The following is a 20,328-nucleotide window of genomic DNA, read 5'->3' as shown; positions in this document are numbered from 1 at the left end:
GCATGCAGAAGGACCCAGGTTCAAATCCCAGCATCTTCAAAAGTGGTTGGGAAAGACTTCTGCCTAAAACCTGGGAGAGACTTGCAGACAGTACTGAGCTAGATGGGCCAATTGTCTAATTTGGTATAACATAGTTTCCTTCATTATTGGATTCAGCTGCGGCTGAACTTTGAAAAATGACGGTGCTACTAATTTACCCAAAGTTTAGCCAGGCATCTCCCAGAAGATATAAAAAGGGGCAGCACTGTTCACAGAAACCCAAAGAAACAAGCCTTGCAGCACTTTAAAGCAGGCATGGGAAACGTGGCTGTGCAGATGTTGGGTCCACCTCCCATTATCCGCAGGCAGCACAGCCAATGCCACGGTCAAGGTGCAGGGAGCTGGAGTTCTAGTACACCTAGTGCAAAACGTTAGCACCTCCTAAAGGGCGTTCACACTCTTACATTCAACAACTGGAACATTCACACACCTAGTTGAGCTGCACATCTTCAGTCAGCGCACGATAGCTGAGCGGTGTAAATTGGCACGCGTGCACTCTTACAAACACTTGTACACGACACGAGTACAAGCCAACGTTTGAATGCATCTCTAGAATGAACATGTGCACGGGGAAGGACAGGATCCTCTTCCAAGCTGTGTGTGCTTGTTACAACACAGGGACCGATTGGAATGACGTGGTACAGCAACCTGTGGGGAAGGAAGGGCTACATAATAGAAATGTTCGTCTGCTTGCCCAGAGCTGGAAAGATGATAAAATACCTGCAAGGGCAGACTGGCAGATGAAATTATTGGACCATGCAGAGATGGCAAGATTAACTGGGAAAATCAAATCGGGAGGATCAAAACTTCAAGGGAGAATGGGACAGGTATAGATCGTATTTAAAATACCACAGCAAACACTTGAACTCTTGGGCAGGCTTTAAATAACTTGCAATGATACACAGACTTTGGATATAGGCAATGGAGGACTGTAAACTAGGTGGACTAATAATATGCAGTTGAAAAAGTTACCTAAAGAACCCACGGAGGGGAGGAGGGAAGTCCTAGGATTCGAAAGCATCTTGTGTAAAATTTTAACACTTGCAAGAATATCGTTTCTGTGAATGAACATGTAAAATCAAATTTTTAAAAATATGTTAGTGGAGGCAGGAAGCCCGAGCGTCATCACCCTCTGCCTGACTTTTTGTCTAGCAGATTCGGAATGGAAAGGGTCTCAGCAACAGTTATTTGAAATCACTTTCTTCTGACCCCAGGGGAAAAATAAAACCAACTCTCAAAAATCTCCCTCCAAGCGTGCAGGGGCAGTTCCTAGCCAAACACCGCACCGCGTCTACTCGGAAGCAAGAAGCCCCGCGGCGGGATGCAGAGAGGCGCTTCCTACTCCCGCGCCCGCCGGATCGGGACCGACGGCTTAAAGATGCCTTGAGTTCGCATTAGTTAGCAAAGCGGCGGCTCCTCCGGCCTCGGGACGCCATTATGCTGCCTCACCCGGGCAGCCGGGGCAGGAGGCGGAGCCGGCGCCGGATTCCTCCCCTCGGCCCCTCGCCGCCGCCTCTTCCTCCCGGCTCTCTCCCAGTCTCTGCCCGGCTCTTGCTCTCGACGCTCTTCGGCGGGAAACGCCGCTTGCTGATCAGCCGGGGAAGCGGCCCTCGCCGCTGGGCGGGTGAGGACAAAAAAGGGCCAAAATGTGGAGAGGGAGGGTGGGCTGCTCCCCCTTTCCTCTCGCTCTTCTTTCCTCCCCACGTGGGGCGGAGGAGGGTCTCTATTCTTAGGGAGCGGGGCGTGGGAGAGATGCTTTGGCTTGCCAGCCCCCCCCCCCCCCCCGTGGGAGACTTTTCTTCCTTGTTTCCTTCGCGCATCCCGCTTTCCCCTCCAAGGAACGGCATGCATATGTTTTCCCCTAATTTGCCCTCCCAAACAACCCTGTGAGGTGGGCTCGCAGGGCCAAAGGAGCGTCGTCGTGGCTATTTGTGCTTTTCGCTGCTGTTTTAATTCGGGTGTCCATATTGCGAAACAAGGAGACTAATAACTTCATTTTTTTAAAAAAACCAGCCCATTTCATTGGTTGTTCATGCACGTGCCCTTCTGTGTCCTAATGCACGGATGTTTTCAAAAGGGTGGGCGGCAATTCATCCATGTTGTGTCTTTGCAGGTTTTGGTACCTTTCTGAAAAGTGAGCATGGGGGATATTTGAGGGAGACACGTGTATGTGTGTGTAAGAGTTCTGGGTTGGGATAAAATTTTGGCTGAGAGCAGGAATTGGGGCAGATAAGGGATTTTTAGTTTTAAACTCTGATTTATAATCACGATCTGTTTTATGAATGCTGTTAAAGTGCTGTAATGGTTGAAAGTTGGTTTGTGCAATAAATGCAGGTTTGCAGAAGCCCATGGCTGTAGGCAGTAAAGTTATGCCCTGTGTTGGGACCTGCATGCAACAAAAACAGTGCAGTGTGCTCCTGTTCAAGGTGCCATCCAGCTATGTCCTCTAGGAAGCTCCATTTAATTCACATTCTGTGGTCAATCCGCACTCCTCATTTTGCTGTTTTTGTGGCTTACGGTCCTCAATTTTTATTTATTTATTTCTGCAAACTTTTCTTTTGGATAAAGATAACCTCGATGAGAATTGAGTTTGCTAATAGTATAGGATGCGTGGGCATTGTTACTGTTTTTTCAAATCCCCCCCCCCCAACTTCCTGGTACTGCTCCTGTACCTCTAAGAGTGACTTTGCTGCAATCAATAGGTGTAGCACTTCATCACTGTTTCTGCAGAACTGGAGAAAGCCTCACCTGTTGACTTACTTCCTGTCTAGCAGTTATTTAAAGTGTGTGAATGAAGGATGCAACAATGTGTATTGCAGAGAAAGCAACGAATGTTGAGTCATTCATTGAGTCCTTTTCATTTCTCATTAAAAAAACAAACTTGAAAAGCAAGCTGTGTTGCACAAAATTCTGTGTAATTGAAAGCTTGTCCGAATTAATAGTGGTCCTAAAAGATTTGAATTTGTTTTGTCCTACTTGCCTTGTTTTGTGGAACCAGGTATTCTCTACAGTGGGTGTTTCATTCCACAGTACCTTTTAAAAGCTTGTTGACAGGAGCAATTCAACAAGTGAGGTTCTACAGGCCTGCATAAAAAGGTATAGGAGATTAGAAGCCTTACTTGTACAGTACAGTATTTAAAAAACCAAAATAATCCACAGCCATCCTATAGTCTCTACTCCCGCCAGCCATGGAATACACGCAGCTTGCAGACTTTACATATAGACTAAGAGAACAAGAAGAACAAACGTTTTGAGAAAACTGGAAAATGTTTATTGAATATATGGGGGGAATTGTGTACACTTGAAAACGTTGGCAGCATGAAGATTAATTCAACAGTGTAAATAAGTTTTGATGGATGTAATACAGTCGTACCTTGGAAGTCGAACAGAATCTGTTCTGGAAGTCCGTTCGACTTCCAAAACATTTGGAAACCAAAGCACGGCTTCCGATTGGCTGCAGGAAACTCCTGCAGCCAATCGGAAGCAGCAGAAGCCCCATCAGGTGTTCGGGTTCCAAAGAACATTCACAAACCGGAATAGTAACTTCCGGGTTTGTGGCGTTCGGGAGCTAAAACATTCGAGAGCTAAGCTGTTCGAAAACCAAGGTACAACTGTAATGGAATACTGAATCGTTTAGTTTATGTAAAATATTGAAGGATATGAGATATGCAAGATGAACCATGGAAAGAGAAGAAGGAAAGTTAGGGATATTTTAAGGATGTTTAAATGAGTATTCTAAATTGTAAAACAGAAAATTTAATAAAAATTATATATATAAACATAAACTTCAGTGCGCCTACTCTTGAGTAGGACTAGCACTGAGTACAACCCCTAGCATTATGTGGAAGACTCCTTTATTATCCCCTTTAGCGTTTTTTCAGAAATAAGCTGCCTTATACTGATCAGTCTGTTAGTCCATCTAGCTCAATGTTATCTACAATGACTGGATGCAGCTCTCCAAGATTTCAAATAGGGTTCTCTCTTAGCCTTACCTGGAGATGCTGGGGATTAAATGTGGGATCTATTGCTTATGAATGAACTTTATTACGGTCACAGACCAGGATAAAAAAACAAAACAAAACAAAACAAAAACAACAAGATATAAATAAAATATCCAGTACCACTTCTACCTTTTTCTCAGAGGTTGTCCCTGGAATAACCTCAAGCGGGAGAGATTCCAGTACTGAAATGCAGTGGTCACTGCAGGGCTCTCCGTTAGGGCAAGCAAACCACTGCTACGGGGTTTTAAGTTAAATGGTTCAGATTCCTGTACATTTTATGTACAGGAATGGGCCTCATGAAATGGCGAGCTGGTCTGTGCATTCACAGCCTGACTCCCTTTTTATGTAGGTAGATAAAAAGCTTTGTGCCTTTCCCTCCACCCCCTTTCTCCCTTCCCCTCCTTCCCCTTTCCATGCTGGTTGCTTGTAGTTTTGTTCTTCATATACAGCATCCCACAGTCATAGCAGGATAATTGGGAGTAAAAGAGCTAGTCTGGACAGGATGATGTGTGCAATCCCTCTCCCTAGAGGTGTATGCCCACTCCACAGGCCTGCACACACCTGTAGCCACAAGCTTCCAGTTTTTGGAACGGAAGTTCAAGGCAGCAGAGGACACATCACATGGAACCCATGTACAGAAGCCAACTGTCCTACTTGCCCCTACAAGGGTGCACAATGGGGACAAAGGGTTCCACTGGATATATTCATTTGCGCAGTAGGAAGGAATGTGGGATCTACTTCATGCAAAATAAATTCTCTGCCACTCCCCCCCCCCCTTCTGCCTTGGCAGCCAAATACTTATGACCCTTGACTTCTGATTCCTTATTTCTTTGATCTGCAGAGTGTGTCCTGTTTGTCAAGATGGCCGTGCCTTTTGTGGAAGACTGGGACTTAGTGCAGACCCTTGGGGAAGGCGCTTATGGAGAGTGAGTATAGCTTAGGCAATACCATGTAACATATACATGGAGGCAAATGAATGGTTCCAGAACAAGAGTAAACTGTAAATTGAAATTGCTGCTGTATTCTTGTGTCAAGGGTTGTCAAAAATCACAAGAGCTTTAATTTGGGTAGTTGAATTTGCCCATTTTTTTTCCAGGAGGAGAAAATGTGTGCTGCGGCTGGCAAGCAAAGCTGAGACTTAACGCGTAATTTTTAGTAATAATGTTTGGCGAGGAAAGCCTATAAAAACCCTGCTTTCCGCTTTCTCTTTATAGAGTTCAGTTGGCTGTGAACAGACGCACGGAAGAAGCAGTGGCGGTGAAGATTGTGGACATGAAATGCGCTATAGAGTGCCCAGATCAGATTAAGAAGGAGATCTGCATTAACAAAATGTTAAATCATGAGAACATTGTCAAGTTTTACGGACATCGGCGAGAAGGCACTATTCAGTATCTGTTCCTAGAGTACTGCAGCGGGGGAGAACTCTTTGACCGAATAGGTACAGGGGGTTTTATGGGATAGGAAGGCAGGCCACAGAATGGTCATTGGGTGACAATCCTCTCCAAGGGTCAAATGGTTTATTTATTTAAGTCATCTATATACAGTCGTTCTTTGAATCCTGAACACCTTGCGACGTGAATGCTTTGTCTCCTGAACGCCACAAACTTGGAAGTGACTTCCAGTTTGTGAACGTTCTTCAAAACCCGAACATCTGACTTCTGTGGCTTCCGATTGGCTGCAGGAGCTTCCTGCGGCCAATTGGAAGCTGCGCCTTGGGTTTCCAAATGTTTTGGAAGTCAAACTGACTTCTGGAACAGATTCCCTTCGACTTCCGAGGTACCACTGCAACTTGTATTTCAGGGATATTTAAACACATTCAAAGCAAGCCTCCTCTATGGTAGCCAATCATTTTATGAACTTAAATCCAAACAAAAATGGTGTTTGCTGCTATCAATGCTACTGTGAAACATGGTGTTCAGTTTGTTACCAATAATGCCTTCGGCCATAACTATTTCAGAGCAAACAACCAGAAAGGTTATATTCATTAGAAACACTGCTATCACTGTGTAAATTTCATTAGTATGTTTCTTCATGAAGCTATGGTCCCTTCCTTGCAGAGCCAGATGTAGGAATGCCTGAAGCAGAAGCACAGAAGTTTTTCCACCAGCTTATAGCTGGAGTCGTAAGTTTATTTATGTTGCTTTCTCAAGCTCTTTTTTGTGTGTGAAAGCAGGTTGAATGAATGCTTTCTATTAATGCCTTGTATCATTTTGAAAGGTCTACCTTCACAGTATAGGAGTAACACATCGGGATATTAAGCCTGAGAATCTGCTGCTAAACGGAATGGGTAAGAGAGAGAGACCTCTTTGTTCTTGTTGTTGTTGTTTAGTCGTGTAGTCGTGTCTGACTCTTTGTGACCCCATGGACCAGAGCACGCCAGACACTCCTGTCTTCCACTGCCTCCCACAGTTTGGTCAAACTCATGTTTGTATCCTCAAAAACACTGTCCAGCCAGCTTGTCCTCTGTCATCCCCTTCTCCTTGTGCCCTCCATCTTTCCCAACATCAGGGTCTTTTCCAGGGAGTCTTCTCTTCTCATGAGGTGGCCAAAGTATTGGAGCCTCAGCTTCTGCCCTTCCAGTGAGCACTCAGGGCTGATTTCCTTAAGAATGGAGAGGTTTGATCTTCTTGCAGTTCATGGGACTCTCAAGAGTCTCCTCCAACACGATAATTCAAAAGCATCAATTCTTCGGCGATCAGCCTTCTTGATGGTCCAGCTCTCACTTCCATACATCACTAATTTCTTTAGTTCAGTATCAATTTTCCACAAGTTAAAAAGCAGCCCACACTTTGGATGTGAAAGCAACAAGTCCTCTCTGTTGCTAACACCAAACATCAAGCAGTCAGAGGACTTGGGTTTGGGTTTTTTTAGCATTTCACTCGGCTGCCCTTGATTTGGGGCAGCAATAGAACACTTAATGCCTGCTTATGTAGACATGGCCCACTAGTATCAATGGGATATTTTGGAACTGGCATACTAAGGAGTAGGGTAGATTAGTATCAGTGACAAATTTCTGAGCTGGCATACTTAAAAGGACCATTTTTTTAAAAGTTAAATGTTTGTGTCTTTAGATCAATGTTACTTTAGTGCAGGGGTCAGCAAACTTTTTCAGCAGGGGGCCGGTCCACTGTCCCTCAGACCTTGTTGGGGGGCCGGACTATATGTTGAAAAAAAATATGAACGAATCCCTATGCCCCACAAATAACCCAGAGATGCATTTTAAATAAAAGCACACATTCTACTCATGTAAAAACACAAGGCAGGCCCCACAAATAACCCAGAGATGCATTTTAAATAAAAGGACACATTCTACTCATGTAAAAACACGCTGATTCCCAGACTGTCCGCAGGCCGGATTTAGAAGGTGATTGGGCCAGATCCAGCCCCCAGGCCTTAGTTTGCCTACCCATGCTTTAGTGTGCCTCAAACAAAGATGATGAATTAGAATGATGCGCAAGATACCTTCTTTATTCTTGTATTTGTTTAGATAATCTCAAAATCTCTGACTTTGGACTAGCAACTGTGTTTAAGTACAATGGTCGTGAGCGATTGTTGAACAAGATGTGTGGCACGCTCCCGTACATTGCGCCAGAAGTCCTTAAAAGAAAAGAATTCCATGCCGAGCCAGTTGATGTTTGGTCATGTGGAATCGTACTCACTGCCATGTTGGCAGGAGGTAAGAGCTACTCAAGTTTTAATTTGTTTTATTAACGTTAGTTTGTTGATAAGGATTTGCCTCTTAAAACTAATGCTCTACATTTACACAACAGGGATGCAGATCAGCAGTGCGCCTTGGTGTATTATCTCTTGGGAATTCAGGATATTTATTAAGGTGTGGTTCTTGATCTAGTTCCTTACAGTGGTACCTAGGTTCTCAAACTTAATCCATTCCAGAACTCTGTTCCAAAACCAAAGCTATCCAAAACCAAGGCACGCTTTCCCATAGAAAGTAATGCAAAATGGATTAATCCATTCCAGACTTTTAAAAACAATGCCTAAAATACCAATTTAACATGAATTTTACTCTCTAACGAGACCATTGATTCATAAAATGAAAGCAATAAACAATGCATTGCAGTCACACAATCAATCAGTAGCTGAACTGGGTTCCACACAGTCACAAAAACAAAATAAAAAGAGCCACAAAAGCAAAAATGTAAAATGAATAGCAAAAACAGACAGACCTCAGCGTAACACTCAAATCGGAAGCGTAACACTCAAAACGGAGTGCGTTTGGCTTCCAAAAAAAGTTCACAAACCGGAACACTTACTTCTGGGTTTGCAGTGTTTGGGTTCCAAGTTGTTTGAGTACCAAGGCATTTGAGAACCAAGGTAGCACTGTAATCATCTACAGGCCTTCACAAATATACTGGTTGGGAGGGGACATTAAAAAAACCAGAGAAAGGCCCGTGTACATTTTTCATTCTTGAAAAATTTAAGCAAGAGTAGAACAACCAATACCCATAGCAGTTCTGCAAAAGTTGCTGGCTGATCTTATTAACTTGAAGTACATACTTAGTGACTGATTCAGTCACATGAGATAAGACACCCATGGCTTGGAAGGTCGTATGCCACTCTAAAGCATGAGTTGCATCAGAGGACAAAGGCATGTGGTTCTTTTGTCTCTTTAAAAGTGATACCATAGTAGTGCATTTATTAGTACACAGACTTACACAATTCATATATGGAGTGCCACTAAATCTTTCTTCCAGTGTAGCTAAGGGGAGATTGTTGAAGCTAATTAATTACCCTCTAACCATCACTCTCTGTATGGTTACTCCCAAGAATAGCTGAGAACATCTCTCCAACCGTCTACCACAAGAAAGCTGTTCTCTTAAAAGCAGCTATGTGAACTTTTCCCTCTCCTTCAATACATCCTTTTAAAAATAATAATATATTTTTAGATCAAATTTAAGCAGATAGAATAAAAGCACAAGCATTTCTACCGATTCAACACCAAAAGTAGCAATAATACGCCACAACAAATTTCCAGTGTTTGATAAACCTGCAAGATGCAGCATTTTTTATTTTTTTTTAAAAAACAGGCTTTGGAAGGAAGAGTCATTTAAGTTAAAGCATTCTATACATTCAGCATAGAATGTTCATTTATAAATATGTTGCTGAAACCAGCGTTTTAAAAAATAATAGTAATGAATTCTTCACAGTTTTAACAGCATACATCTACTGACTCTCCGTGGTTGATAGTTTCATATAGTTTTAAATTTTGCAAGCAGCCCTGAGCAGTGCTTTTGCACCAGAAGGGTAAGATATGTAAAGGTTTTAATACATTTAATAAAATTAATTTTTAAACAAGTGTATCTGCAAGAATTTTTCAAGGGATTTGGTTTACTGCATAAATCCGAACCATATTGTCTGATAGTACGTATGTAGCCAAGGTGGAACAGAAAAAAAAGAAATTGCCAGAGATTTTCATTGCTCACAGCTTTACTGGAGTCTATTTTTCTAGTCTAAGTAGTTATTAATTCCTTGTTTTGAATTTGCTGTGTAACTAATGTGGTTATTAGTGATCTTATTATAACCCTTGGGTGTGTCTCTTCCTCTTAAAATGCTAACATCCATTTGGTTGAAACCCAAATACCTTCTTAGTTTGTCCCCAGATCACTGACAAGTTTTGTCAAGAAATGTGGCTTTCTTTTTGCAGAATTGCCATGGGACCAGCCTGTTGAAACATGTCAAGAATACTGTGATTGGAAAGAAAAGAAAACATATTTGTCACCATGGAAGAAGATAGACTCGTTGCCACTAGGTACAGACCTTTACTGACTGTTTTTATATTTACTTGCGGGCAGTCTTGATAGCTTTGCTAAGAAATGAGCATGTTATTTTTCTGAGTATAGATCATATCCTCCAAAGAACATCTTTAAAAGTTGGGTGACTCTGGTTCATGTAAAAATTGTAATGATTTATTTGGAAACTGGTGGAACAATGTTTGAGGGCATCTCAATTAAATTGCAAGCCATTGCCACAGAAGGTGGACAATTTCAGAACTTGTAGGCCATGCATATAACCAAATTATTTCTTTGCAGCGTTACTCCTCAAACTATTAACTGAGGACCCCACATCAAGGCTTACTATTGAAGACCTAAAAAAGGACAGGTGGTACACAAAAGCTTTAAAGAAAGGTAATTTAAAAATAAATAAATGCATGTGAATTTTGTATGTAGCTGCAGATTTGAAATCTTTTGACATCTGAAAACGGTTCAGTTGACATCTCTCATATATGCCACTGAAAGGAGCGAATTATATATTAAAAGATACTGATATTTACAGTTTAGGTGGCTCACCCTATTTTAATCTTACTTGAAGATAGATTTTGCTTGCTTTTTCATCCCCTTTGCTGATCAGTCCCATTTATCAAGGTCTGCTACTAATAAGGGCTCATCTTGGGTTAATCCAGGCATAGGCAAACTCGGCTCTCCAGATGTTTTGGGACTACAATTCCCATCATCCCTGACTACTGGTCCTGTTAGCTAGGGATCCCAAAACATCTGGAGGGCAGAGTTTGCCTATGCCTGGAATCGGTACATTCACGTTTGACGCTAGGATGAAAACCAGTGTAAATCATTCCAATATTATGATTCTGCACTCACACCCCTCCCTAGTGACATGTGGGAGCACCCATCTAAATGAAAACTGTGATGTGGAAAGCCTCCTTAGTCACTTTGAATCAACATTTTAACTAGCTCTAACAATGGGAAGGGGTTGTTGGTCTGAGGATTCTGCAGATCATTTGGCAGTTCTGTTGCAATTATTTGATCCCACCATTCATGAAGTTTGAATACAGTGGTACCTTGGTTCTCGAATTTAATCCGTTCCGGGAGTCTGTTTGGCTCCCAGAACGGTTCAAAAACCAAGGCGCGGCTTCCGCTGTGGAAGCCGCATCGGACGTTCGGCTTCCAAAGAACATTCGCAAACCGGAACACTCACTTCTAGGTTTGCAACGTTCGGGAGCCGATTTGTTCGACAACTAAGCTGTTCAACTACCAAGGTACCACTGTAGGTGGTTTTGAGTTTACATTAGTGTTCACAAATACAAGTGATGTGTGTTTAGCTTCTTCTGGTCTTGGGAAGAGTGGCAGACTGGCACATAGCACCTTTGGAAAGGTTGGAGCCATTAAAAAACAACAGCAACAATCCAATCATTTTACTTGAGATTTACTATGTACTTAACAGTGAATGACAAAAATAATTTCCCCCCCCCCCCTGAAAACTGAGTACTAGTTTTTCTTTCTAGGCATCAAGCGGCCTCGAGTCTCATCGGGGGGACTATCCGATTCCCCAGGGTGTTTTTCTAAGCACATCCGATCCGATACAGACTTCTCTCCAGTGAAAAGTGCACGCAGGTGAAAAATATATTCGTTCATTGTGTCCAACACACAGGCAAAAACGTGTGTGTCCGGCTAATATTTTTAACTTGATGGAGAACTTTAATTTTTTATTTTTTACTCTGAAGCTCTGCAATGGCTTATTCTGTGCTGCCATATCTTAAGACGTGTTCCGCGAGTAACTAAACCAGAGGTGATCTATGGCATGTCTGCACTGTGCCACTAGGCTGCAGTAGCCCATTTAGCAGAGCCAAATCTGCTCTTCCTTCTTGCCCCTCCTTCGCCGCATTGTTGTCTGCCCCCTTGATTTGACAGAACAGGAGCAAAACAACTTGTACACAGAGGGCGAGGGCTGCAGTGGAGATGGTTTTGTTTAATAATAATAATAATAATAATAATAATTTTTTATTTATATCCCGCCCTCCCCAGCCGAAGCCGGGCTCAGGGTGGCTAACAACAATAAAATAATACAACATTCTAAAATCATTTCATTATAAAATTAATTCAAATCATATTGATGGCAACCATTGGGCTAGAGTTCTGTGAAGATTGCCAAAGGAGGGAGTCAGGTTGTGCCCTGACCAATGGCCTGGTGGAACAGCTCTGTCTTGCACGCCCTGCGGAAAGATGTCAAGTGCCGCAGGGCCCTAGTCTCTTGTGACAGAGCGTTCCACCAGATTGGAGCCACAGCCAAAAAAGCCCTGGCTCTAGTTGAGGCCAGCCTAACCTCTCTGTGGCCTGGGACCTTCAGGATGTTTTTGTTTGAAGACCGTAAGTTCCTCTGTGGGACATACCAGGAGAGGCGGTTCCGTATAGACCGTATAGGGCTTTAAAGGTTAAAACCAGCACTTTAAACCTGATCCTGTACTCCACCGGGAGCCAGTGCAGCTGGTATAGCACCGGGTGAATGTGATCTTGCAGCGAAGACCTCGTAAGGAGTCTCGCTGCGGCATTCTGCACCCACTGGAGTTTCTGGCTCAGTCTCAAGGGCAGCCCCATGTAGAGCGAGTTACAATATCTGAAAGCACTAATTCTATCCTGTTTAAATACCAAAGTTGGGGAACTTTTGGGACTTTAATGTGTGCCTTAATATGAGGATTAATCTGATGGTCTCTATCGTCTGGGTCTTATTTAAGTGCAGGAGAAAATGGGCGAAGGTAGGGGTATGTTTTAAGTCTTGCAGAGCATAACAAAGTAATATGTTCAAGTGGTGTGGTAAATGCTACTGTCGAGGCTGTGTGTGTTTTATGATTCCGCAAACATGCAATGCAGAAAACAAGTGACTTTTTACATTAAGCAGGGATGGCCAACTCCCAAGAGACTGTGAACTACTCACAGAGTTAAAAACTGGCAGTTATCTACCCCCTTTTTGGGGTTGAGATCAAAGTTGTTGAGCTTTCTTTAAATCCCCTGACCATTAGGTCCAGTCGTGGCCAACTCTGGGGTTGTGGCACTCATCTCGCTTTATTGGCCAAGGGAGCCGGCGTACAGCTTCCGGGTCATGTGGCCAGCATGACTAAGCCACTTCTGGCAAACCAGAGCAGCGCACGGTTACACCGTTTACCTTCCCGCTGGAGCGGTACCTATTTATCTACTTGCACTTTGGCATGCTTTCAAACTGCTAGGTCGGCAGGAGCAGGGACGAGCAACGGGAGCTCACCCCGTCACGGGGATTTGAACCGCTGACCTTCTGATCAGCAAGTCCTAGGCTCTGTGGTTTAACCCGCAGCGCCACCCGCGTCCCTAAGGAGCTTTCTTTAGGGAGGAGGAAAGCTCCGTTTTTGGCGGGTGCAGGGCAAAAATGTTGAGCTTTTTTTTACGGGAAGCCTAAGTTGTTGAGCTTGTTTGCATCAAAAAAACACCGCCACAAACTGGCTTATAAGTATAAAACCAAATTTACTAGAATAATAGCTAGAATAGAGATAGACTTGTAACCATTCAAGCATACCAAAGAGCTCCAGTGATCTACCACAGACATCCAGTGATCTACCGGTAGATCACGATCTACCTGTTGGACGTGCCTGCATTAAGGCAATTCAATCATGATAGAATGATTTAAATAATGATGAAAATTGCCAAGAAAAAGGCCACCTTAATGCCCAGTTATGAGGGCCAACGCATGTAGCGGTTAACTCCCGAAAAAAAAAAAAAATTCTAGACAATGTGTTGTTGCACCATTTAGGAACGTAACACCGCTTTGTTTTCATTCCTGCAGTGAGGAGAAAAAGACCTGCTCCAATTCTCAGCCGGAACCTGGCACTGGACTTTCTTTGTGGGATAGCGGTCCAGCTGGCATCGATAAGCTTGTGCAAGGCATCAGTTTCTCCCAGCCAGCCTGCCCTGAACACATGCTGCTCAACAGCCAACTGCTTGGCACTCCCAGTTCTTCCCAGGTAACTTGGTCCGGTGGCTCGGCTATCAACTTTCGTTGTTTTTGGAACTTGTAGAGGCCCTTGTGCTTTTGTTTTGCACCATAACAGCAACCCCCCCTCCCTAATTTAATGCTTCAGCCCTCAAAAAAAATATATACACCCTTGTGCAAATTTATTGAAACAAACAATGTAGTTTATTGTACAAAAATCACATACAGTGGTACCTCGGGTTACATACGCTTCAGGTTACATACGCTTCAGGTTACAGACTCTGCTAACCCAGAAATAGTGCTTCAGGTTAAGAACTTTGCTTCAGGATGAGAACAGAAATCGGGCATCCAAGGCGGCTTCCATTTTGAGTCTCCCTATTGTAAAGTGGTACCTCAGGTTACATACGCTTCAGGTTACAGATGCTTCAGGTTACAGACTCCGCTAACCCAGAAATAGTACCTCAGGTTTGAAGAACTTTGCTTCAGGGTGAGAACAGAAATCGTGCTGTGGAGGCACAGCGGCAGCGGGAGGCCCCATTAGCTAAAGTGGTGCTTCAGGTTAAGAACAGTTTCAGGTTAAGAACGGACCTCCGGAACGAATAAAGTACTTAACCTGAGGTACCACTGTATACATGTACAAACCTCACAGATACCTATATTAGTAACGGATATGACCTCCACTCTTTTTAAGCACCATTTGAACACGGTTTGGCATGGAGTCTACTAGTTTTGAACATTCACTGTACCACACTTGAATCAGCGCCTGTATGAGTCTTCCAGTCTACAGCATGGAGATTTTGCATATAACCCACAAATTCTTAATGGGATTTACATCTGGGGAATTCCCTGGCCAATCAAGTACCTGTAGTTGCTGCTCTGTCATGAATTTCTTCACCGCTTTCGATGTGTGACAGGGGGCTAGGTCCTGCTGCAATATCCCAGTACCGTCAGGATTCCTCTTTTCCAGCTCTGGAATAACTCTTTCGTAGAACCTCAATATATTGTGGCGAGCGCATCATTCCTTCTACAGTGGTACCTCGCAAGACGAATGCCTCGCAAGACAAAAAACTCGCAAGACGAAAGGGTTTTTTGTTTTTTGAGCTGCTTCGCAAGACGATTTTCCCTATGGGCTTGCTTCGCAAGACGGAAACGTCTTGCAAGTTTGTTTCCTTTTTCTTAACACCGTTAATACAGTTGCGACTTGGCTTCAAGGAGCAACTCATAGAACGCGGTGTGGTAGCCTTTTTTGAGGTTTTTAAAGACTTTGGTGATTTTTGAAGCTTTTCCAAAGCTTTCCCGACACCGTGCTTCGCAAGACGAAAAAAATCGCAAGACGACAAAACTCGCGGAACGAATTAATTTCGTCTTGCGAGGCACCACTGTATTGGCTGCAGGCTTCTGACACCGTAATGATCAACTGAATTTTCGTATTTGTTTTGAGTACAGGATTACGAGTAAGATAGAAAACATGCTTTGTTTCTATTAACTTGCACAAGGGTACATATATTTGGTTCATGCACAGGGCACATATATGCAATTCTTTAGCATCATAAAACAACGCAAAGCCTTGATGAAAACTCGACATTTGTTTTAGCCTTCAGCTGATTTCTAGTGTCTTCCTTTCCTTTCTCTCTTAGAATTCATGGCAGCGCTTAGTGAAGAGAATGACCCGTTTCTTTTTGAAGCTGGACGCTGACCAGTCTTACCACGTATTGAAGGAGGTTTGCGAAAAAATGGGCTACGTCTGGAAGAAGGGCTGCACAAACCAGGTGTGAATTAATTGTGTGTGTACATCACACACAAGACGGACAGACAGGCATTGTGGTGTAGGCACAATTGATGGCAGCAAGAGAGAGGGTCTTCTCAGTGGGTGCATCAATATTATAGAACACCTGGCCCTGTGAGACATGGGTCATTCCTTCTCTGGTAGTTGTTGTTGTTGCTTGGTACATACATTTTTATTCTGTCAGTTGGCAGGGAAAACCTGCTCTAAAAGTCGTGATTTGCCTGTGATGCTTGCTTTTGTTGTATTTTTAATTCTTCTCTTCTGCATTTCTGTTTGTTGCTTTATTTTTATTTTATGCAACGATTTTCTTATATTTTCACTCTGTGATTTTAAGTTGTAAGCAGCACCGAGTAGGGCAGGTAATTAAAAAAGATAATTAATTTGTGTTTACATACTTTTATGCTGTGCTTTTTTCTGGTGGGACGCAGGTGTATGCGTACCTCTAAACATATTTTTAGGGGGGGAAAGCACTGCTTGTATGCGTTTGCATACAAAATAAATATATATGATTTGCTTAGCTAGGAGGTACACAATGTCCTGGAAGAAATAGTCATTTTTGAATTCAGGGCCTGTTGGGGAGATCTTTCGACAGATGCATCCTCATTCGGTTGCTAGTGAGAAAAATAGTGTGAAAGCTGCCGTAAACTTAGAGAGCCTAACTTTGCAACTCCAGAGATTTATTTTTTTATTTGTTTTGATTTGTATACTACCTTATATCGGCAGACCTCGGGGCAGTTCACAGCATAAAAAGAGTGAGCATTATTGATTGTAAATATGCTTTGTAAACCTCTTTCCCCTGATAAAATACACGTTTTCCTTCTAAGGTTACCATATCAACCACAGATAGAAGAAACAACAAACTGATTTTCAAGGCAAACCTCTTGGAAATGGATGACAAAATACTTGTTGACTTCCGCCTGTCTAAGGTATATACAAAGTTAACCAACACATTTCATTCTAAGGATAAGAAGGATGCCTTGGCACTTGTAGTAGATATTAACCTAACCAGTCAAACTTACTTAAATAGGAATAAAGCTACATTTGATTTGACCTAGGTTTTTTAATCTCTTGAGAGATTTGCAAATTGTGGGGAGAATCTTTTATGTGCGGGAATAGTACTTGGGCTCCATCCTGTGGTAGCTCCTCAGTACTGCAGAATGTTTTCACACTGCCAGCTGCCAACATGTTCTGATTCAGAATATTATGTTTGCCATTGCAGCCATTTTATTTTCTAATCTGTTCTAGCATACTGTATGGGCTGGGGCTGGCGGTTAGCCTTCTGCTTGGTTCAAGAGCTGCGGGGTGCTTAGTGGAAAACTCAGCTCTGCGGATCCTATGCGCTCTATGTGGGGCTACCTTTGAAGGTGACCCAGAAACTACAACTAATCCAGAATGCGGCAGCTAGACAGGCGAACGTTCTTTGGAACCCTAATATCCAACGGGGCTTCTGATTGGCTGCGGGAGCTTCTTGCGGCCAATCGGAAGCCGTGCTTTAGTTTCCAAACGTTTTGGAAGTCGAACGGACCTCCGGAACGGATTCCGTTCGACTTCCGAGGTACGGCTGTACTCATAATGTTGTTTACTTCCCAGGCCCTAAGGAAGTTAGATTAGCTTCAACCAGAGCCAGGGCCTTTTCAACACTGGCTCCGGCCTGGTGGAACGCTCTGTCTCATGAGACCAGGGCCCTGCAGGATCTGATTTCTTTCCACAGAGCCTGTAAGACAGAGTTGTTCCGCCTGGCCTTTGGGTTGGAGCCAATTTGATTCCCTCCCCCTCTTTCTTTTTTCTTTTTTCTTTTTCCTTTCTCCTCCTGTGATGAAGCTGCATTTTAATATTTGAATGTTTCAATATTTTAATTGTTGTATTTTAATCTTGTTTTTAAGTTGTATTCACTCAACTTGTTTTTATTATTTCTTGTTAGCCTCCCTGAGCCTGGCCTTGGCTGGGGAGGGCGGGGTATAAATAAAAATTATTATTATTATTATTATTATTATTATTATTATTATTATTATTATTACTTCCCTCTTGTATCATTTCTCTCGCTAATACATGCCTTTCCAATGACATATACTCACTTGGGTTCTTCCCCACCTCCCTTCCCTACGCAGGGTGACGGCTTGGAGTTCAAGAGGCATTTCCTGAAGATCAAAGGGAAGCTGAGTGATGTCGTCAGCACACAGAAGCTGTGGCTTCCTGTCACATGATGGCGTTGTGGTTGAGAGCGTCTCTGTTTTGATTCAGCAGCTTCTGCTAAGGGACAGTCACGCCTGCCGCACCCCAAACTCCAGTCATTCAATGGAAATCTTTTCTTTTGTTTAGGTTTTATGGGGATAGGCGTTCAAGCTATCCACATACGGTAACAGGAGATAACTGTTGCGAGGGTGCACATTTGCAATGGTTGGCTGGGGTATCCCACCCTTGATTATGATCATGAAAGTCACGAGTGGCTTAGCTTAGTTCACATTCTTGACTTAGAAGTGGGGTTTTTTTTGTAGGTTGCTCAAGCTCCTCATCCATATACATGTGTTTCCCTTCTTTTTTCCAAAGTAAAAAAAAATTCAGACTGAGTTTGAAAGTTGCTGCTTTGTAAAGCATAACATGAGTGTTATCGTGCTCCTTCAATGACTTTGGTTTTTAAAAAACAACAACAAAAAACATAAGTTTATTTTATATAAACATGATAAAGAGTTGTAGGAATGTTAGGTCCAGAATAAGGTCCTTCTCAAATCACTTGACTCAGTTTATGATTATTTGCTCCCAAAGTCAGGGCTTCTGAATGAAGCTATACAGTTGAAGTTCATTGCTTTTGGTTTCTACTGTCACCCTGGAGAAAACATAAAGCCCAGTGGTTGTTTTTAGCATCTGTTCCAATTTTTAAATATTTTTTTCTATTTTTAGGGTATAATTCTCTCTCCTCCAATCCTTAATAGGTCTGATCAGACTAGCTGAGCCTCTAAAGTAGAAGTGGGCAAACCAGGGTGGGCAAAGATAATGGGTTTTGTAGTCTAACATCATCTTGTGGGGCCATAGGTGCCCCATCTTTAGTCTAAATCAGGGTTTCCCAAACTTGGGTCTCCAGCTGTTTTTGGACTACAACTCCCATCATCTCTAGCTAGCAAGACCAGTGGTCAGGGATGATGGGAACTGTAGTCCAAAACAGCTGGAGGCCCAAATTTGGGAAACACCAGTCTAAATGGAAAGAGATGTAATGGATTAACAGACCCCTCACTCTCTTTATTTCCTTTTGTACTGTTCTGTCTTTTGGGAAGCAAACTTGTTTCAAACTGGTTAAACTTGAATGTACCATGCAAATACACTAGCGTGAAGGTGGCCGGATGCTAGACTGCAGCTGTCATCGTTCCTGACCGTTGACCATGCTGGATGGGGCTGATGGGAGTTGTAGTCCAGCAAAATCCGGAGGGCACCAGGTTGGCTACCCCTGCACTAAGAGAGTAAGGGGATGACACACAAACCTTGTTTCTGACCATACTTCCTGACCCATACTTAAATCTACAAAACTGAATTTTTTAATGTGTCTGTAAAGAAAATAAAACAATTTGCAAAATAAAGAATGATCTCGGATTAAAAGAACGCTGTCAGTGTATAGCATGCCAGTTTTCTTCTTTATTCACCCGAAATGGAAGATCCTGATAATTCCCTCTTCTTGTAGCAAGGTGGTTTGGAATAAACTACATCACAAAGGTATATACGCTTTGGGCGACCAAAATGGAGGGAAGTATTTCTGGGGAACTTAACTTATGTGTTAAATTGAGAAAATTCTAGTGGTTTCAGTAACTGAAGATCTTGTAGGAAGATGTGATGTGGCATACAGTGTGTTTCCATTGATACTCGTACAGTGGTACCTTGGGTCAAGTACTTAATTCGTTCCGGAGGTTCGTTCTTAACCTGAAACTGTTCTTAACCTGAATCACCACTTTAGCTAATGGGGCCTCCTGCTGCTGCTGCTGCGCTGCCGGAGCCCAATTTCTGTTCTTATCCTGAAGCAAAGTTCTTAACCTGAAGCAATATTTCTGGGTTAGAGGGGTGTGTAACCTGAAGCGTATGTAACCCGAGGTACCACTGTACAGTAGAACCTCAGTTTCCGAACATAATCCGTTCCAGAAGACTGTTCGACTTCCGAACAGGTTCCGAAAGGTTCGAAAACCGAAAGGTTCGAAAACTGAAAACTCAATATGGAAGCCTCAATTAAGCGGTACCTCTGGTTACATACATAATTTGTTCTGGAGTTCCATTCTTAACCTGAAACTGTTTCTTAACCTGAAGCACCACTTTAGCTAATGGGGCCTCCCACTGCTGCCGCGCCGCCGGAGCCCGATTTCTGTTCTCATCCTGAAGCAAAGTTCTTAACCCGAGGTACTATTTCTGGGTTAGCAGAGTCTGTAACCTGAAGCGTATGTAACCTGAAGCGTATGTAACCCGAGGTACCACTGTACAATAGGGAAACTCAAAATGGAAGCCGCCTTGGAAGTTCGATTTCTGAGGCGCGTTCAAAAACGGAAGCATTTACTGCGGGTTTTTGGCATTTGGGTTCTGAAATGTTTGTCAGTGGAGATGTTCAAAACCTGAGGTTCCACTCCATGTATTTATGTAGCTTCTATGTAGCACAGTGAAGTTTTGTGGGTGTTTTGCTGTGACAAGGACATGTTTTCAGTCTATATTAGCAGCAACCCCACACATGTATACTTGTACTGCACTCAGATGATACATTTTACTGGTATATTTATTATCTGTGGTCTGCATTCAGTGGCTCCCAACAAGGGATTTTTTAAAATT

The 20,328-nt window shown here is 42.9% G+C and overlaps 1 protein-coding gene across 2 annotated transcripts; it reads left to right on the top strand.

Moving 5' to 3' along the window:
* The first annotated feature begins 1,354 nt into the window (after positions 1-1,354).
* CHEK1 (checkpoint kinase 1) lies at positions 1,355-19,125 on the top strand. Of its 2 annotated transcripts, XM_028707626.2 has the most exons (13): positions 1,355-1,663; positions 4,882-4,966; positions 5,255-5,478; positions 6,098-6,162; positions 6,258-6,327; positions 7,528-7,716; positions 9,703-9,807; positions 10,088-10,183; positions 11,296-11,404; positions 13,602-13,779; positions 15,386-15,517; positions 16,359-16,460; positions 17,643-19,125. In XM_028707626.2, the coding sequence occupies exons 1-13, from the start codon at positions 1,477-1,479 to the stop codon at positions 17,736-17,738; spliced, it is 1,638 nt and encodes a 545-aa protein (XP_028563459.2). In that variant the 5' UTR covers positions 1,355-1,476; the 3' UTR covers positions 17,739-19,125. The 2 variants fall into 2 exon arrangements, with proteins under 2 accessions (XP_028563459.2, XP_028563460.2); XM_028707627.2 differs by lacking the exon at positions 4,882-4,966 and having other exon boundaries at positions 1,592-1,663.
* The last annotated feature ends 1,203 nt before the right edge of the window (positions 19,126-20,328 follow it).

The sequence above is a fragment of the Podarcis muralis genome, chromosome 15, assembly GCF_964188315.1.
Source record: "Podarcis muralis chromosome 15, rPodMur119.hap1.1, whole genome shotgun sequence".
In the NCBI taxonomy this organism is placed as follows: Eukaryota; Metazoa; Chordata; class Lepidosauria; order Squamata; family Lacertidae; genus Podarcis; species Podarcis muralis.
The sequence above is the reverse complement of the archived record's forward strand: the minus strand, read 5'-3'. Positions and strand labels throughout refer to the sequence as shown.